The 17,183-nt window shown below is 47.7% G+C and overlaps 2 protein-coding genes across 2 annotated transcripts in view; one reads left to right on the forward strand and one right to left on the reverse strand.

The window, feature by feature from the left end:
• The window catches only part of LOC120909931 (oocyte zinc finger protein XlCOF6.1-like), a 487,791-nt gene that overhangs the window by 157,130 nt on the left and 313,478 nt on the right, over positions 1-17,183 (reverse strand). The window lies entirely within an intron of this gene.
• On the forward strand, positions 5,413-17,095 carry LOC120909901 (zinc finger protein OZF-like). Its single transcript, XM_040321702.1, has 6 exons — positions 5,413-5,430; positions 6,592-6,694; positions 7,167-7,262; positions 12,257-12,366; positions 15,305-15,416; positions 15,987-17,095. Exons 2-6 carry the CDS (start codon positions 6,643-6,645, stop codon positions 17,078-17,080), a joined length of 1,464 nt encoding a protein of 487 aa, XP_040177636.1. The 5' UTR covers positions 5,413-5,430; positions 6,592-6,642; the 3' UTR covers positions 17,081-17,095.

Here is a 17,183-nt window from a genome sequence, read left to right on the forward strand (position 1 = left end):
CCAGAGCGAACGCTAGAGGTCGACGATGCTACCAGCAAAGAAGCGACGGCCATTTCTCTGTAGATCATGTTGCGGCTTTTCTTGATAGGTATTGAAAGAGAAGTAATATTAGCAATATCACCGTGCTCAAAGTAGCCCATTAGCATACATATTGACACATGTTTTTATACAATCTTTACTGAACTGAAGCGTTGTCTTTAAAGCAGAAGAATCGGCGGCCATTTTTCTGTAGACCACATTACAGACTGTATAACTATTAAGAGAAGTAATATTATCAATCTCACAGAGCTGAAACCAGACCGTTTTCATTCATTTTAGGATATTTTCTATATAATTGTTGGTGAACTGTTGAGCTGTCTTCAACCCAGCTGGATCGGCGGCCATGTTTCTGTAGCCCACAGTTGGAGGCGGGTGAGATATTCTTCCCGGTGACGGTGTGAGAGTGAAAAGTGTATGTCCAGTGAGGAGAAGGTAATAATGTATTTTTATTTTAAAAGAAGGGGGTCCCAGCACTCTGTGTGGACTGGATGGGGGGGATCATGTCACCTCCACACATCATCATCTTCCTGCAAGTCCTCTGATGTGAAGAACATTGGATGGGGTGTTTTGCTAGAGATGGGGATGTATTCGAGTTGCCGAAAGAAGCCGAACGTCGGTGCGCAGGCGCCGTATAGAGCCGCACCGACGTTCGGCTTCTTTCGGCAACTCGTGACGCGCTGTATGCGACGGTCGGGAGCCTGTCAATCAATTAGGAAAGCCCAGTCCCGCAGAAGACATACCCGGAAGCGGCGGGGGAAAATACGGTATGTACGGGGATAAAATAAAAAAACACAGCTGATTGTCATTATGACAACTCGGCTGAATGTAATGTTAAAATTTTTTTTTGGGGTGAACCCCCGCTTTAACCACTTAAGGACCGGACCAATATGCTGCTAAATGACCCAAGGGGTTTTTACAATTCGGCATTGCGCCGCTTTAACAGACAATTGCGCCGTTGTGCGACGTGGCACGTCGACGCTCCCAAACAAAATTGGCGTCCTTTTTTCCCCACAAATAGAGCTTTCTTTTGGTGGTATTTGATCACCTCTGCGGTTTTTATTTTTTGCGCTATAAACAAAAATAGAGCGACAATTTTGAAAAAATAAACAATATTTTTTACTTTTTGCTATAATAAATATCCCCCAAAAAATATATAAAACATTTTTTGTTCCTCAGTTTAGGCCGATACGTATTCTTCTACCTATTTTTGGTAAAAAAAATCGCAATAAGCGTTTATCGATTGGTTTGCGCAAAATTTATAGCGTTTACAAAATAGGGGATAGTTTTATTGCATTTTTATGAATTTTTTTTTTTTACTACTAATGGTGGCGATCAGCGATTTTTTTTTTTTTCGTGACTGCGACATTATGGCGGACACTTCGGACAATTTTGACACATTTTTGGGACAATTGTCATTTTCACAGCAAAAAATGCATTTAAATTGCATTGTTTATTGTGAAAATGACAGTTGCAGTTTGGGAGTTAACCACAGGGGGCGCTGTAGGATTTATTGTTCACCTAGTGTGTGTTTACAACTGTAGGGGGGTGTGGCTGTAGGACTGACGTCATCGATCGAGTCTCCCTATAAAAGGGATCACTCGATCGATGCAGCGCCATAGTGAAGCACGGGGAAGCCGTGTTCACATACGGCTCTCCCCGTTCTTCAGCTCCGGGGAGCGATCGCGACGGAGCGGCTATAAACGAATAGCCGCGCCGTCGTCCCGGATCGCTCCCCGAGGGAATCCGACCGCCGCATGTAGCGGGGGGGGGGGGCGATCGGACACCCGACCCGCGGAAAGGCAGGGACGTACAGGTACGCCAATGTGCCTGTACGTGCCATTCTGCCGATGTATATCTACATGCGGCGGTCGGGAAGCGGTTAAAAAAAAAATCTGAATTACAGACCCCCGCTTCTACTAGATTAGGGGGGTCTATTTCTATCCATTATCTGTGCCCCTTTCCTGATGATCATGTGCTGGTCGGAGCGGAGGGAATAGTTCTTCAGTTTCGGGTGCATGCCCATTCAGCTCCGCTTTCATTTTCTTCTGCCTTGGCTCAAGTCCCACCCAGCCACCTGCCTGGTTATCTCCTTGCCTTCCCTGGCAGAGTGATCTTCCTCCGCTCCCCACCCAGTAGTAGCCGGGGCCCAGAGAATAAGACTTGACAGGCTGTGAGACGGGCGGCGGCGATGGGCAGAGAGTCGCTGATTGACGCCATTACCTTAATGATCATATGCCCGTATTTAGTCAATGACTGCAGTTCCTGACAATCCCTTGTAGAGTGTCTGCAGTCCCTAACCATCTCTTGAAGAGTGTCTGCAGTCCCTGACCATCTCTTGAAGAGTGTCTGCAGTCCCTGACCATCCCTTGTAGGATGTCTGCAATCCCTGACCATCCCTTGTAGGGTGTCTGCAGTCCCTGACCATCTCTTGTACGGTGTCTGCAGTCTCTGACCATCTCTTGTACGGTGTCTGCAGTCTCTGACCATCTCTTGTAGGATGTCTGCAGTCCCTGACCATCTCTTGTAGGGTGTCTGCAGTCCCTGACCATCTCTTGTAGGGTGTCTGCAGTCCCTGACCATCTCTTGTAGGGTGTCTGCAGTCCCTAACCAACTCTTGTAGGGTGTCTGCAGTCCCTGACCATCCCTTGTAGGGTGTCTGCAGTCCCTGACCATCCCTTGTAGGATGTCTGCAATCCCTGACCATCCCTTGTAGGGTGTCTGCAGTCTCTGACCATCTCTTGTAGGATGTCTGCAGTCCCTGACCATCTCTTGTAGGGTGTCTGCAGTCCCTGACCATCTCTTGTAGGGTGTCTGCAGTCCCTGACCATCTCTTGTAGGGTGTCTGCAGTCCCTAACCATCTCTTGTAGGGTGTCTGCCGTCCCTGACCAACTCTTGTAGGGTGTCTGCAGTCCCTGACCATCCCTTGTAGGGTGTCTGCAGTCCCTGACCATCCCTTGTAGGATGTCTGCAATCCCTGACCATCCCTTGTAGGGTGCCTGCAGTCCCTGACCATCTCTTGTAGGGTGTCTGCAATCCCTGGCCCACACTTGTAGGGTGTCTGCAATCCCTGACCAACTCTTGTAGGGTGTCTGCAGTCCCTGACCATCCCTTGTAGGGTGTCTGCAGTCCCTGACCATCCCTTGTAGGATGTCTGCAATCCCTGACCATCCCTTGTAGGGTGTCTGCAGTCTCTGACCATCTCTTGTAGGATGTCTGCAGTCCCTGACCATCTCTTGTAGGGTGTCTGCAGTCCCTGACCATCTCTTGTAGGGTGTCTGCAGTCCCTGACCATCTCTTGTAGGGTGTCTGCAGTCCCTAACCATCTCTTGTAGGGTGTCTGCCGTCCCTGACCAACTCTTGTAGGGTGTCTGCAGTCCCTGACCATCCCTTGTAGGGTGTCTGCAGTCCCTGACCATCCCTTGTAGGATGTCTGCAATCCCTGACCATCCCTTGTAGGGTGCCTGCAGTCCCTGACCATCTCTTGTAGGGTGTCTGCAATCCCTGGCCCACTCTTGTAGGGTGTCTGCAATCCCTGACCATCTCTTGTAGGGTGTCTGCAATCCCTGACCATCTCTTGTAGGGTGTCTGCAATCCCTGACCATCTCTTGTAGGGTGTCTGCAGTCCCTGACCATCTCTTGTAGGGTGTCTGCAGTCCCTGACCATCTCTTGTAGGGTGTCTGCAATCTCTAACCATCTCTTGTAGGGTGTCTGCAATCTCTAACCATCTCTTGTAGGGTGTCTGCAGTCCCTGACCATCTCTTGTAGGGTGTCTGCAGTCCCTGACCATCTCTTGTAGGGTGTCTGCAATCTCTAACCATCTCTTGTAGGGTGTCTGCAATCCCTGACCATCTCTTGTAGGGTGTCTGCAATCTCTGACCATCTCTTGTAGGGTGTCTGCAGTCCCTGACCATCTCTTGTAGGGTGTCTGCAATCTCTAACCATCTCTTGTAGGGTGTCTGCAATCCCTGACCATCTCTTGTAGGGTGTCTGCAATCTCTGACCATCTCTTGTAGGGTGTCTGCAATCTCTGACCATCTCTTGTAGGGTGTCTGCAATCTCTGACCATCTCTTGTAGGGTGTCTGCAGTCTCTGACCATCTCTTGAAGTGTCTGCAGTCCCTGACCATCTTTTGTAGGGTGTCTGCCGTCCCTGACCATCTCTTGTAGGGTGTCTGCGGTCCCTGACCATCCCTTGTAGGGTGTCTGCGGTCCCTGACCATCTCTTGTAGTGTCTGCAGCCTCAGACTGAAGCTTTAATTCAGGGGTTGACAAATTTGCTTGGAATCTAGGAGCCAGCTAAAAAAGTTAGGAGCCAGAAAACGCACCCCGTCCCGGCGAGCTTGCGCGCAGAAGCGAACGCATACGTGAGCAGCGCCCGCATATGTAAACGGTGTTCAAACCACACATGTGAGGTATTCCCGCGATTGGTAGAGCGAGAGCAATAATTCTAGCCCTAGACCTCCTCTGTAACTCAAAACATGCAACCTGTAGATTTTTTTAAACCTTGCCTATGAAGATTTTAAAGGGTAAAAGTTTGTCGGCATTCCACGAGCGGACGCAATTTTGAAGCGTGACATGTTGGGTATGAATTTACTCGGCGTAACATTATCTTTCATAATATTAAAAAAAATGGGGATAACTTTACTGTTGTCTTATTTTTTTATTTAAAAAAGTGTAATTTGTAAGACCGCTGCGCAAATACGGCATGACAGAAAGTATTGCAACGATCGCACGATTCTCTAGGGTGTTAGGATAAAAAAAATATATCATGTTTGGGGGTTCTAATTAGAGGGAAGAAGATGGCAGTGAAAAATAGTGAAACATTACATTAGAATTGCTGTTTAACTTGTAATGCTTAACTTGTAATACCAACGGCCACCACCAGATGGCGCCAGCTTACACATCTGGTGGTAATAACTTGTAATACCAACGGCTCACCACCAGATGGCGCCAGCTCACAAAAAAAAAGCCAAGTCGCCAGGACCCTATTTCTAGTCGCTATGGCGACCTGGCGCCCGGGATTTGTCGAGCCCTGCTTTAATTCTATTTCATATTATGTATAGCTTTTTGTTTATTACAGTATTGACTTGTGGAGAAGAATTCAGGTGCGGGATTATTTAAGACACAAGGATCCGTAGAAGGACATTATGATGAAGAACCGGCCGCCTCTCACATCACCGGGTAAGAGGAGACTTTCATTTCTTGTAAAGGAGAGAAGAGTATTGAGGATCCCCCTAGATACACATCCTCTGATATAAAGACATAGAAACAATGTATTCAGTCAGTGTGTGTTTCCTACAGATGGATCCAGTAAGAGAAATCCCCCAGAGAGACGTCCCCGTCCTCTGTATTCCGAGGACTCCACACAGGAGCACCTTCAGGATTATCAGGTAGGTAGGACTTGTAGAACTATAGGCAAACCTTTTTTTCGTTGTGGTAGCGTAAGGGAGGAATTATAACCTCTGTCAGATTTTTTTTTTTTTTTTTTTTAACCATCTATGTGCCATTGGGGAGACTTCCTGTCCTATAGGCCAAAACAGGAAGTGAGAGGAAATCCTGTGAAAGTGAGACATTCCTTGGTGGTCACCAGAACTATCTACTTTCAATGGTAACGGTAAAGATGACTGTAACGGTCACCACCGTTTACGACCTTCCATCAACCACGACAGCTCATCTGACACACAGACAAACCAGCAGGCCTCCCATTTCCCAGAATAACGAGACTTGCTCCGTGTTCTCTGGTTTCAAATGAAGACAATTTTAATGGTTTCTTCTCAGCTTATATACCGTACAAGGCATTAAAGGAACAATCATCTCCCCACACACTAAGGCTAATTACTAACCATTCTAGACAGGTCGGCGCCAGCCTATAATTATCATGTCTAATCACTGCACATTCCTTCATTAACAGCATAACAAACTTAAAACCCCATCACACACTGAGTTCCCTAGGCAGACATTCCGTCTCCGCATACAGCTTGACACCTATTCACACCTCTGAGCATCACTAGGCTTTAGACAGTGTTACACATAAACAGTATTTAGCATGCATAATTAGAGTTCTGGGAGCAGACCTGGGTTAACACCTTTACACAAGGACAATGGAATGTCTTCCAGGCCCTGACTCAATTAGCATGTCACTAGTCAGGGCTAATCATAGAATGAGTCACTATTGACTGGTTGGGTCAACATCCTGCAGTATCTCAAAATCCTGCAATACGAACTATCAGTGATGTCCTATCTCATGTAATACATGAATTATGATTCACTTGCCACCCCATGCCCAAAGGGTACAGGGTGGACTCAGACCCAAGAGTTATCAGTGACGCTGACACAGGAGTATCCCCCATCCTCACAAAGTCTCTGGGTGTCCCGGGTCATTCCGTTACAATGACAAATAGAGAATGCCTGTATTCGGGGTACAGACTGCAAAAACACTGACAGAGGGTTCTAATCCCTCTCCACACTATCCAAAAAAAAAAGTTTTGCCTTAACTTATACTTTAACTGTTGTTCTCCCTCTTCATTCGTTACTTATTGTGTCTTATTCAGGGTGAAGGTCTGATTGTAGTTAAGGTTGAAGGTGAAGAGGAGCCACATGTAATGGGTGATGATCCATGTAAGGAGGAGGAGATCCCTCCAGAGATCAGCACAGGTGAGCAATAAACACTAAATCCAGAGAAGAGCCCCAGATTCTCCTTGTTCAGTCACTACAACAATCTCTTATTATTTCAATAGCACTCCAAACAAATAAACCTGCAAAAACACGCTTGGCTCAGTGCCGAAAAAAGACACATAAGCTACTTTGGTGCCAAACGCGTTGCGTCCCTCAGGTGTGAATGCAATCTCAATCCAGAGAACAGTCCCAGATCCTCCTTGTTCAGTCAATACAACAATCTCTTCTTCTTCCCCTCCTCTGTCAGTAGACAGTAATGGGGAGACAGTATGTGCCCAGTGGGGGAGTCAGGAGACATCAGCCTCTATTAGACTCCGGCTCTCCTCCTCACATCATGTCATTGTGTGTTACCAGCCAAGAGACGTGACCAGTCTCCCCCCCCCCCCCACACACACACACACTCTCTGGGGTCTCTCAGTACAGGGGGCTTCACTCTCATCTCTGTTCACAGACTCCAGAGACACTCCGAGAGACGTCAGCATTGAGGAAAATGAAGGAGGACTTGTGAGGATTAAAGAGGAGGAAGTTGCTGTAGAGATCAGCACAGGTGAGTAATAAACACAAACTTCAGAAAAGAATGACAGGTTCTCCTCGATTGAGTAGTATTGGTTGTGTTGTTTTGCTCTGTTGCAATTGGGTTGTATTCCCTTTTGGCTGCCAGCCTTCTGCTGTTTTATTTTCAAGTCAATTGAGGAAAGTGGAAGGATAGTACTGGACCCGCAGGGTCAAATGTTGCTGGTCTTGTTATTTAAAGTGGTTGTAGACCTAAGACATGAAATCTGAACAAAGCATATCCCTCTGTAGTGTTAGCATAGGGAAAGCGATAGTAGGCAGTGGGTAAGTTCGCTACACATCCCAAATTGTTATGGAAAGGAAAGGTACCCCAGGGGGCTTTGTGTTGCAGCTAGGAATAATAGTGTTGGATTGTATCAAAAACATTATTTACCGTATTTATCGGGGTATTGCGCGCTCCGGCTACTCTCGCGCAGGCTCGGCTACTCTCGCGCTCACGTCCTGTACGTCCAGGAAGTGAGCGCGAGAGTAGCCAAGCCTGCCCGACTATACACGAGTGTACTGCGCTTGGTATATGCCGGCGCAGTATTCAAACTAAGTCGGGGGTCGTCTTATACGCCGGTAACCTAACATCTTACCTTACCAGAATCGCGGCCGTACGATTTTTCAAAAGCCGCGCCTCCGACGTCTTCTGTTCCGTGATAGGCGGAAACAATCAGCTTCCCAGGAGGCACTGTGTTCAGTGTCCGCCTATCACGGAGGCCCTCTCGTCCTGTGTTCAGTGTCCGCCTATCACGGAGGCCCTCTCGTCCTGTGTTTAGTGTCCGCCTATCACGGAGGCCCTCTCGTCCTCGGACGAGAGGGCCTCCGTGATAGGCGAACACTGAACACAGTGCCTCCTGGGAAGCTGAATGTTCCGCCTATCACGGAACAGAAGACGTCGGAGGCGCGGCTTTTGAAAAATCGTACGACCGCGATTCTGGTAAGGTAAGATGTATAATGGGGCACGGTCTGGTCATGTAATGGGGCACGGTCTGGTCATGTAATGGGGCACGGTCTGGTCATGTAATGGGGCACGGTCTGGTCATGTAATGGGGCACGGTCTGGTCATGTAATGGGGCAGGTCTGGTCATGTAATGGGGCAGGTCTGGCATGTAATGGGGCACAGTCTGGTCATGTAATGGGGCACAGTCTGGCATGTAATGGGGCAGGTCTGGTCATGTAATGAGGCAGGTCTGGTCATGTAATGGGGCACAGTCTGGTCATGTAATGGGGCACAGTCTGGTCATGTAATGGGGCACAGTCTGGCATGTAATGGGGCACAGTCTGGCATGTAGTGGCATAGTCTGGCATGTAATGGTGGCACCGTGAGGCGAGGCATGACTAGTAGGAAAGGGGGTAGTCTTATACAGTGAGTATATCCCAAAACCAACATTTTGGCTGGAAAATTAGGGGGTCGTCTTATACGCCGAGTCGTCTTATACGCCGGAAAATACGGTAATAAAATAAATAAGAAAACAACAAAAAAACATTTATTAATCACTTAACCCCCGGACCATATTGCTGGTCAAAGACCAGAGTACTTTTTGCGATCCGGCACTGCGTCGCTTTAACGGACAATTGCGCTGTCGTGCGACGTGGCTCCCAAACAAAATTGGCGTCCTTTTTTCCCCACAAACAGAGCTTTCTTTTGGTGGTATTTGATCACCTCTGCGGTTTTTAGTTTTTGCGCTATAAACAAAAATAAAGCGAGAATTTTGAAAAAAAATAATATTTTTTACTTTTTGCTGTAATAAATATCCCCCAAAAATATATATAAAAAAAGATTTTTCCTCAGTTTAGGCCGATACGTATTCTTCTACATATTTATCGTAAAAAAAATCGCAATAAGCGTTTATTGATCGGTTTGCGCAAAAGTTATAGCGTTTACAAAATAGGGGGTATTTTTATGGCATTTTTATTAATATTTTTTTTTTTTTTTTTACTAGTAATGGCGGCGATCAGCGTTTTTTTTTTTTTTCGGTACTGCGACATTATGGCGGACACTTCGGACACTTTTGACACATTTTTGGGACCATTGGCATTTTTATAGCGATCAGTGCTATAAAAATGCATTGGATTACTATTAAAATGCCACTGGCAGTGAAGGGGTTAACACTAGGGGGTGGGGAAGGGGTTAAGTATGTCCCCTGGGTGTGTTCTTACTGTGGGGGGGGGGGTGGTCTCACTAGGGGAAGTCACTGATCTTCTGTTCATACGTTGTATGAACAGAAGATCAGCATTTCCCCCCTGACAGGACCGGGAGCTGTGTGTTCCGGCGGCGTGCGCGCGCGCCCCTAGTTGCCTGCGAGAGAGCCGACGTAGAGCTACGGGCTCTCGCGCAGGAGAGCCAACCTGCCGCCGGCGGCAGGTCGGCAAGTAGTTAAAGCGCCCCGTCCCGACGAGCTTGCGCGCAGAAGCAAACGCATACGTGAGTAGCGCCCGCATATGAAAACTGTGTTCAAACCACACAAGTAAAGGTATCAACGCGATCGTTAGAGCGAGAGCAATAATTCTAGCCCTAAACCTCCTCTGTAAATCAAAAGATGCAACCTGTAGAATTTTTTAAACGTCGCCTATGGAGATTTTTAAGGGTAAAAGTTTGACACCATTCCACGAGCGGGCGCAATTTTGAAGCGTGACATGTTGGGTATCATTTTACTCGACTTAACATTATCTTTCACAATATAAAAAAAAAATTTGGCTAACTTTATTTTTTAATTAACAAAAGTGTATTTTTTCCAAAAAAAGTGCGCTTGTAAGACCGCTGCGCAAATACGGTGTGACAAAAAGTATTGCAATGACCGCCATTTTATTCTCTAGGGTGTTAGAAAAAAAAAAAAAAATATATATATATATATATATATATATATATATATATATATATATATATATATATATATATATATAATGTTTGGGGGTTCTAAGTAATTTTCTAGCAAAAAAAAAAACAGTTTTAATCTTGTAAACACCAAGTCTGAAAAACAGGCAAGGTCCTTAAGTGGTTAAATAGAACAAAATAATACATACACAAGCTATGTATTAAAGCTACACAATTCTGGATAAACTGAGAATAAAAATAGAGATCACAATTCTGAAGTAAACCCGGCCTATTTTTGCAGTTTTTCTATTATTAAGTTATAACAGCTCATCGCAATGCTATATCTATATCTATATCTATATATATATATATATATATATATATATATATATATATATATATATATATATATATATATATATATATATATATATACCGTATTTATCTTGCTATAACGCGCCCCGGCGTATAGCGCGCACCCCCGAACTTGAAGGAAAATGAAAAAAAAAAAAATACTTACTTACAGTTTGGATGCCTCTCGTCGGTGTCTTGCCCGTCGTCCATCGGCGGCCTTGTCCGGTCCGGCGTCCTTCTGTGGCCTCCCCGCTCGATCTCCGCTTCCCGCACTGTGTTTGAACCACTCCGCCGACATATACCGAGCGCAGTACACTCGGGTATAGTCGGGCAGGCTCGGCTCCTCTCGCGTAAAGGACGTACAGGACGTGACCGCGAGAGGAGCCGAGCCTGCCCGACTATACCCGAGTGTACTGCGCTTGGTATATGTCGGCGCAGTGGTTCAAACACAGCGCGGGTATCGGCGTATATCGCGCACCCACGATTTTGCCCTGATTTTCATGACTGGCATGATATTGAGAAAAAACTTAAACGTAAGGAGCCCCCTATTGGGCGGGACCTATGGGCTTGAGCCCAGTCAAGCCCAATGGTAAGTCCGGCCCTGCCCTTACAAACAGTCGGAATTTCCGACAGAAAAAGGACTTTTTCTGTCACAAATTCCACTAGAAATGGATTGAGAGGAGGTTCTCAATTTTTATGTCGGAATTTCCAAACGTGTGTGCGGAGCTTTAGTGTCATTTCTGCTGCTTCCTTCCTCTGCTATCAGCATGAGTCACTTCTGATGAGTTTTTCTGACAACAAGCAAAAAAAGGTGACGGGGAGGGATCTCCAGCACACAGCTTTTGATTGACAGCCTCAGCTTTGTTCCTGTGTGTTGTTTGAAGAGGGGTGTGTCCCTTCCCTCCAATCAGGAGGATTGGAGAATGCCCAGGATATTAGGAGATAATTTGCCTTTTCATTTGTCCTACAAGGTTGAACTTACCCTTAAAGCCAGTGGGCTGGATTCAGGTAGATTTGCGCTTTTTTTACGGAGCCTCAGGGCAACGTTTTTGCCCTGTGCCCCCGCAAATGTACTGCGCTGCCCTTGAATCACTGAGCAGTAGCTCCGTAAATTGCGTGGGCGTGCTGGGAAAATGCCCGGCGTAAGCGCGCGCAATTTAAATGATCCCGTAGGGGGCGGGAATCATTTAAATTAGGCGCGTTCCCGCGCCGATCGTAGAGCGCATGCTCCATCGGGAAACTTTCCCGACGTGCATTGCGGCAAATGACGTCGCAAGGACGTCATTTGCTTCAAAGTGAACGTGAATGGCGTCCAGCGCCTTTCACGAATCACTTACGCAAACTACGTAAATTTGAAATTTCGCGACGCGGGAGCGACGGGTATACTTTAGCATTGGCTGCCCCAACTATTATAAGGGGCAGCCTTGCGCTAAAGTTGCCGTACGGAAACTCCGCACCTGGCTTGCGCAGGGCCCGCGCAAGTTTGTGAATCAGTGGTAGTATGCAATTTGCATACTACATGCTGATCACAATGGGAGCGCCCCCTAGCGGCCCCCACAAGAATGCAGCCTAAAATCTGCGTGGCATAAGAGCCTTATGCCGCGCAGATTTTAGGCTGCAGTCGGTGTAACGAGGTTCCTGAATCAGGAGCATTCGTTACGCCGGAGCAAGTAAGCAATTGCGCCGTGTAACCTATGGTTACACGGGTGCAATTGCTTCTTGAATCTGGGCCAGCGAGATTTGGAAATGATATTCACATGGCTGAAAAGAAAGATCTCCCTCCTTGTGTAAAGCTGTCTGTGTGCTTCCTGCAGGTGGACAGAATAAAAGGAACACCAGTACAGCAACCAGAGGTACCAGTCCGACTCCTTTGTATTCCCAGGCATCCTCAAAGAAAGATCATGAGATGTTCCAGGACTATCAGGTAGGTGGCATGGAAGTTCTTAAAGCACTAAAGCGGCGGCGCTTTGCGGCGGTTAATGATGGGATGTGGGGTTTCAGCACCTTGTACTTCCAGACCCCTTTACATTACACAGCACTTTGCACCTCTGGACCCCTTTATGTTACACAGCACCTTGCACCTCTGGACCCCTTTATGTTACACAGCACCCTGGACCGCTTTACGTTACACAGCACCCTGGACCGCTTTACGTTACACAGCACCCTGGACCGCTTTACGTTGCACAGCACCCTGGACTCCTTTACGTTACACAGCACCCTGGACTCCTTTACGTTACACAGCACCCTGGACCCCTTTACGTTACATAGCACTGCACCTCTGGACCCTTTTACATTACACAGCACCTCTGGACCCTTTTACATTACACAGCACCTCTGGACCCCTTTACATTACATATCGCTGCACCTCTGGACCCCTTTACATTACATATCGCTGCACCTCTGGACCCCTTTACATTACATATCACTGCACCTCTGGACCCCTTTACATTACACAGTCCCCCACAGTTTGTCACACAGACACCCCCTAACAGTTCTCGATCCCCTGCATGTTACACAGACCTCCCTACAGTGCAGACCCCCTCCCTACAGTGCAGACCCCCTCCCTACAGTACAGCCCCCCCTCTACAATGCAGCCCCCCCTCTACAATGCAGCCCCCCTCTACAATACAGCCCCCCTCTACAATACAGGACCCCCCTCTTTTCAGTACAGACCCCCCTCTCTACAGTACAGACCCCACCCCTATATTACAGAAACCCCCCTATATTTCAGACCACCCCCTACAATACAGAAACCCCCCTTTCAAACCCATAATGTATCTCAGATCAGCGCAGGACTGCATGTCGGGTCCCCTCCCCCTGTGTAGAGATAAAGGAGGAGGGGGAGGCGGCTTCACTCTGCTCGGCTGTGTGAGACAGCCGTGACTGATCAGATCATCAGATCCGTGGCCACCGTGCCAGAGAGAAGGGGATGGTTGCGGGTCCCAGCCCTCTGATGTGCCGACGGGTGTCACTGTCACCCGAGTGCTCCGACTCGCAGATGAGAGTGCACTGGGGGGAGACATGAAATGCGGCCCCCTTGCCACCGCAGCCCTATGGCTATGGTGTATATTATTTAGTCTGTATGAAAGTTATGGAGTCCACAGACTATGGAATATGAAAATGAAAAAAAATCCTGATGTATTTCTGGTCTATCTCATTTCTTGAGTCCTGAAAATGCCAGAACAGTAAAATTACCCCCCCAAGTGACTCCTTTTTGGAAAGTAGACAGTCTGTGGTATTTAGTAAGAAGCATGGCAATTTTTTTTTACATACTGTCACCAGTGCAGTGCAGCGTTATCATATAACTGGTGTGGTGGTGATAAGGGACACTGACTTGTGACCGTATTTAAAAAAATATATACCGTATTTATCGGCATATAACGCGTGCCGGCGTATAGCGCGCACCCCAAGCTGAGGAGGGAAGTTTAGGGAAAAACTTGCATTTTGGATGTTGTGCCCGGCGTCCATCGGCGGCCTTGACCGGCGTCTGTCTGCGGGCTTGCGCGGGTCCGTCCCGCCTTGCGCGGGGTCCGTCTGCTGTCTTGCCCGGCGTCCATCGGCGGCCTTGACCGGCGTCTGTCTGCAGGCTTGCGCGGGTCCGTCCCGCCTTGCGCGGGGTCCGTCTGCTGTCTTGCCCGGCGTCCATCGGTGGCCTTGTCCGCCGTCCGTCTGCTGCCTTGCGCGGGGTCCGTTGAGCCTTGTGGGTGTCCGTCTGCGGCGGGGTCCATCGAGCCTTGTGGGTGTCCGTCTGCGGCAAGGTCCGTCGAGGGGTTGCAGCGTCGTGTGTTCGAATTTGGCGCGCTGTGCAGAGCCAGATTTCCTGCGCACTCGGCTTCACTCGGCTCCTCTCGCGTGGCTGCGGGCGGAGCCGAGCGTAGCCGAGTGCGCTCGGCTCGGACAATGTCGGAGACAGCGGGGATTGGCGGGGTATCGGCGTATATCGCGCACCCACGATTTTCCCCTGATTTTAAGGGGAAAAAAGTGCGCGGTATATGCCGATAAATACGGTAATAATGTTTTTTTCTTCTTTGTAATAAAAAATATATATATATTTTTACATTCAGTAGACATGTGCAATTCGTTTTAGTTCCGAATACATTTTTTAACGAATTTAGACAAATTACTTCATTCCAAAATTTCCGAATTTTTCAATTTCGAATTTTCGAAAAAAAGCAAAAAAACGAAAAAAAATAAGTTTTTTTTTGGCAGTGCACATGTCTAACATTCAGTGACCAGAGTAATACAGTGTTACCATAGTATCTCTGTACTACTCTGAAGAGGGGATCAGGATTTTTATTTATTTTTATACACTGATTTCTTATAAATGTACATTTTATAGTAATAAGCAACCATTTTTCCTGAATAAAAACGATTCATTCAGTGTTTAGTCACAGCTAATCACATGGTACATATGAGCTGTGATTGGCCCTGTCTGTACCATGTGATCACTGTGACCAATCAGAGCGCATCACAATATTACACAATGAAAGGCGTGAACCAAAGTCTTTCATTGTGTACAATGCTAATGTTATCTGCTGTGATTGACCACAAAGATCACATGGTAGCGGCAGTGGGCCGGTATAGTGATCTGTCATCGGCTGCGTCAGGTGGACGCAGCTTGTGACAGATCGCGCCGGAGCGCAGACGTCATATGACGTCCTCCCAGGGTACAAAGGGCTCCAGCCCGGCCATCATATTACATGAGGCCGGGCGGGAAGAGTGTTGAAGGTGAATAAAAAAAAATCAATGGTGGAAATGAAAAACGCTGCATTCAAAGCATTTCAAACGCTTTTTTTTGGTGACCAAGTCAGACTGTAAAGTCTTTGGAGAATCTAATGTTTGGATTGTTTTGTGTCCCTCAGGAGGAGAATCTTATTAAAGTTGAAGTTAAAGAGGAAGCAGAAGAAATAGAGGAGACCTACGTGACCGGGGATGAGCCGTGTAAGGAGGAAGTTCCTTCGGAAATTGGCACAGGTGACTATGAAGGGAGAGCATACTTAAACCAGCCATTCATGGATTGTAATTCAGCCAGTTCAGCAGGTACCGTATTTATTGGGGTATAGCGCGCTCCCGCGTATAGCGCGCACCCCTAAATTTGCCCCGAAATTCCTGTGGAAAAAAAGATTTTCGTACTTACAGTTTGGTATCTTGCGCGGCGTCCATCGGCGGCCTCGTCGGGTCCGGCGTCCGTCTGCGGCTTCTGGTGTCCTCTTCGTTGGGTCCGCTCGTTTCCTGCTTTCCCGTGCCGAGTTCGAATACTGCGCCGGCATATACCGAGCGCAGTACACTCGTGTGCAGGCTCGGCTACTCTATAGACTATACACAGCCAAAAACATTGGCTGTGAGCCTGCTGACAAAAACTCGTGCTGTGTCCAGCCAGAGCACGAGAGGTAGGGGGGCGCACGCCTGTGAACCAGGAAGCTTGGCGTGATGTATGGGTACATCGTGGTGCGCGGGGAAGCCACCGGCCAGCACTAAATTACTACTGGCCGGTCGGCAAGTGGTTAAACCTTTATAATCTTCTCTTTCACATTTTTCCTCTAGATGGACGATACAGAAGGTACAACATGGGAAAAGGACTCGTCACTTCTGCAGCCCGTGAAATAGAAGAGGATGACATCACTTCTGATTCTTCAGCAGAAAACCCAATTCAAGTAAAGGTCCATCCATTACCTAGACGTGCAGCTCCATCATCCAATCCTATACAAGGAGGGAGTTTTCATGACCCCCCATCTGTGGTTGACCACCACACCACATATGGAGGGGGAGAAACTTTCCCATGTTCGGAGTGTGGGAAATGTTTCACGCGGAGAGGAACTCTCACCGCACATCAGCGGTCTCACACGGGGGAGAGGCCTTTTTCCTGTCCCGAGTGTGGAAAATGCTTTTCCTGCAAGAAAATTCTCATCCGACACCAAAGAATCCACACAGGGGAGAAGCCGTATTCGTGTCCTGAATGCGGGAAATGTTTTACTCAGAAATCCGGTCTCATCAGACACGAGAGTGTTCACACGGGGGCAAAACCCTTTTCGTGTTCAGTGTGCGGGAAGTGTTTCTCCATGAAGGTGACTCTTACCAAACATGAAAAGATTCACACGGGGGAGAAACCATATTCTTGTTCGGAATGCGGAAAGTGTTTCTCCTCCGGGACAAATCTCGTTCGACACCAGAGATCCCACACAGGCGACCGCCCGTATCCGTGTTCCGAATGCGGCAAAAGCTTTGCGCAAAAGTCGTATCTGGTGGAGCACCAGAGACTTCACACAGGCGATCACCCCTTTTCCTGCTCTGAGTGCGGGAAGTGTTTCACTCAAAAGTCTCACCTCGTGAAACACAAAACCAGTCACACTGGGGAAAAGCCATTCGCATGTTCTGTGTGCGGGAAGTGCTTCACGCAAAAATCGGTTTTGGTTACGCACGAAAGGATTCACACTGGCGAGAAGCCGTATTCGTGTTCTGAGTGTGGGAGGTGTTTTACCGATAGGGCCACCCTGGTGAGACACGAGAGAGTCCACACAGGGGAGAAGCCATATTCGTGCTCTGAATGTGGGAAACAGTTTTCCAAGAAATACTCGCTCATTTGCCATCTCGGCTCGCACAGTGGAACAGAAGCTCCCCTCTCAGGGTGTGGCAATTGAGTCGGGGTGACCCTGGACAGCCTGATTATTGAAAACCATCTGGACAAGCGTCAGGCTCTGAGGAACTTGCTGTTGGCGCACTAGTACTTTATAATTCAGGCGG

The sequence above is a fragment of the Rana temporaria genome, chromosome 8 (genome assembly GCF_905171775.1).
Source record: "Rana temporaria chromosome 8, aRanTem1.1, whole genome shotgun sequence".
Lineage (NCBI taxonomy): Eukaryota > Metazoa > Chordata > Amphibia > Anura > Ranidae > Rana > Rana temporaria.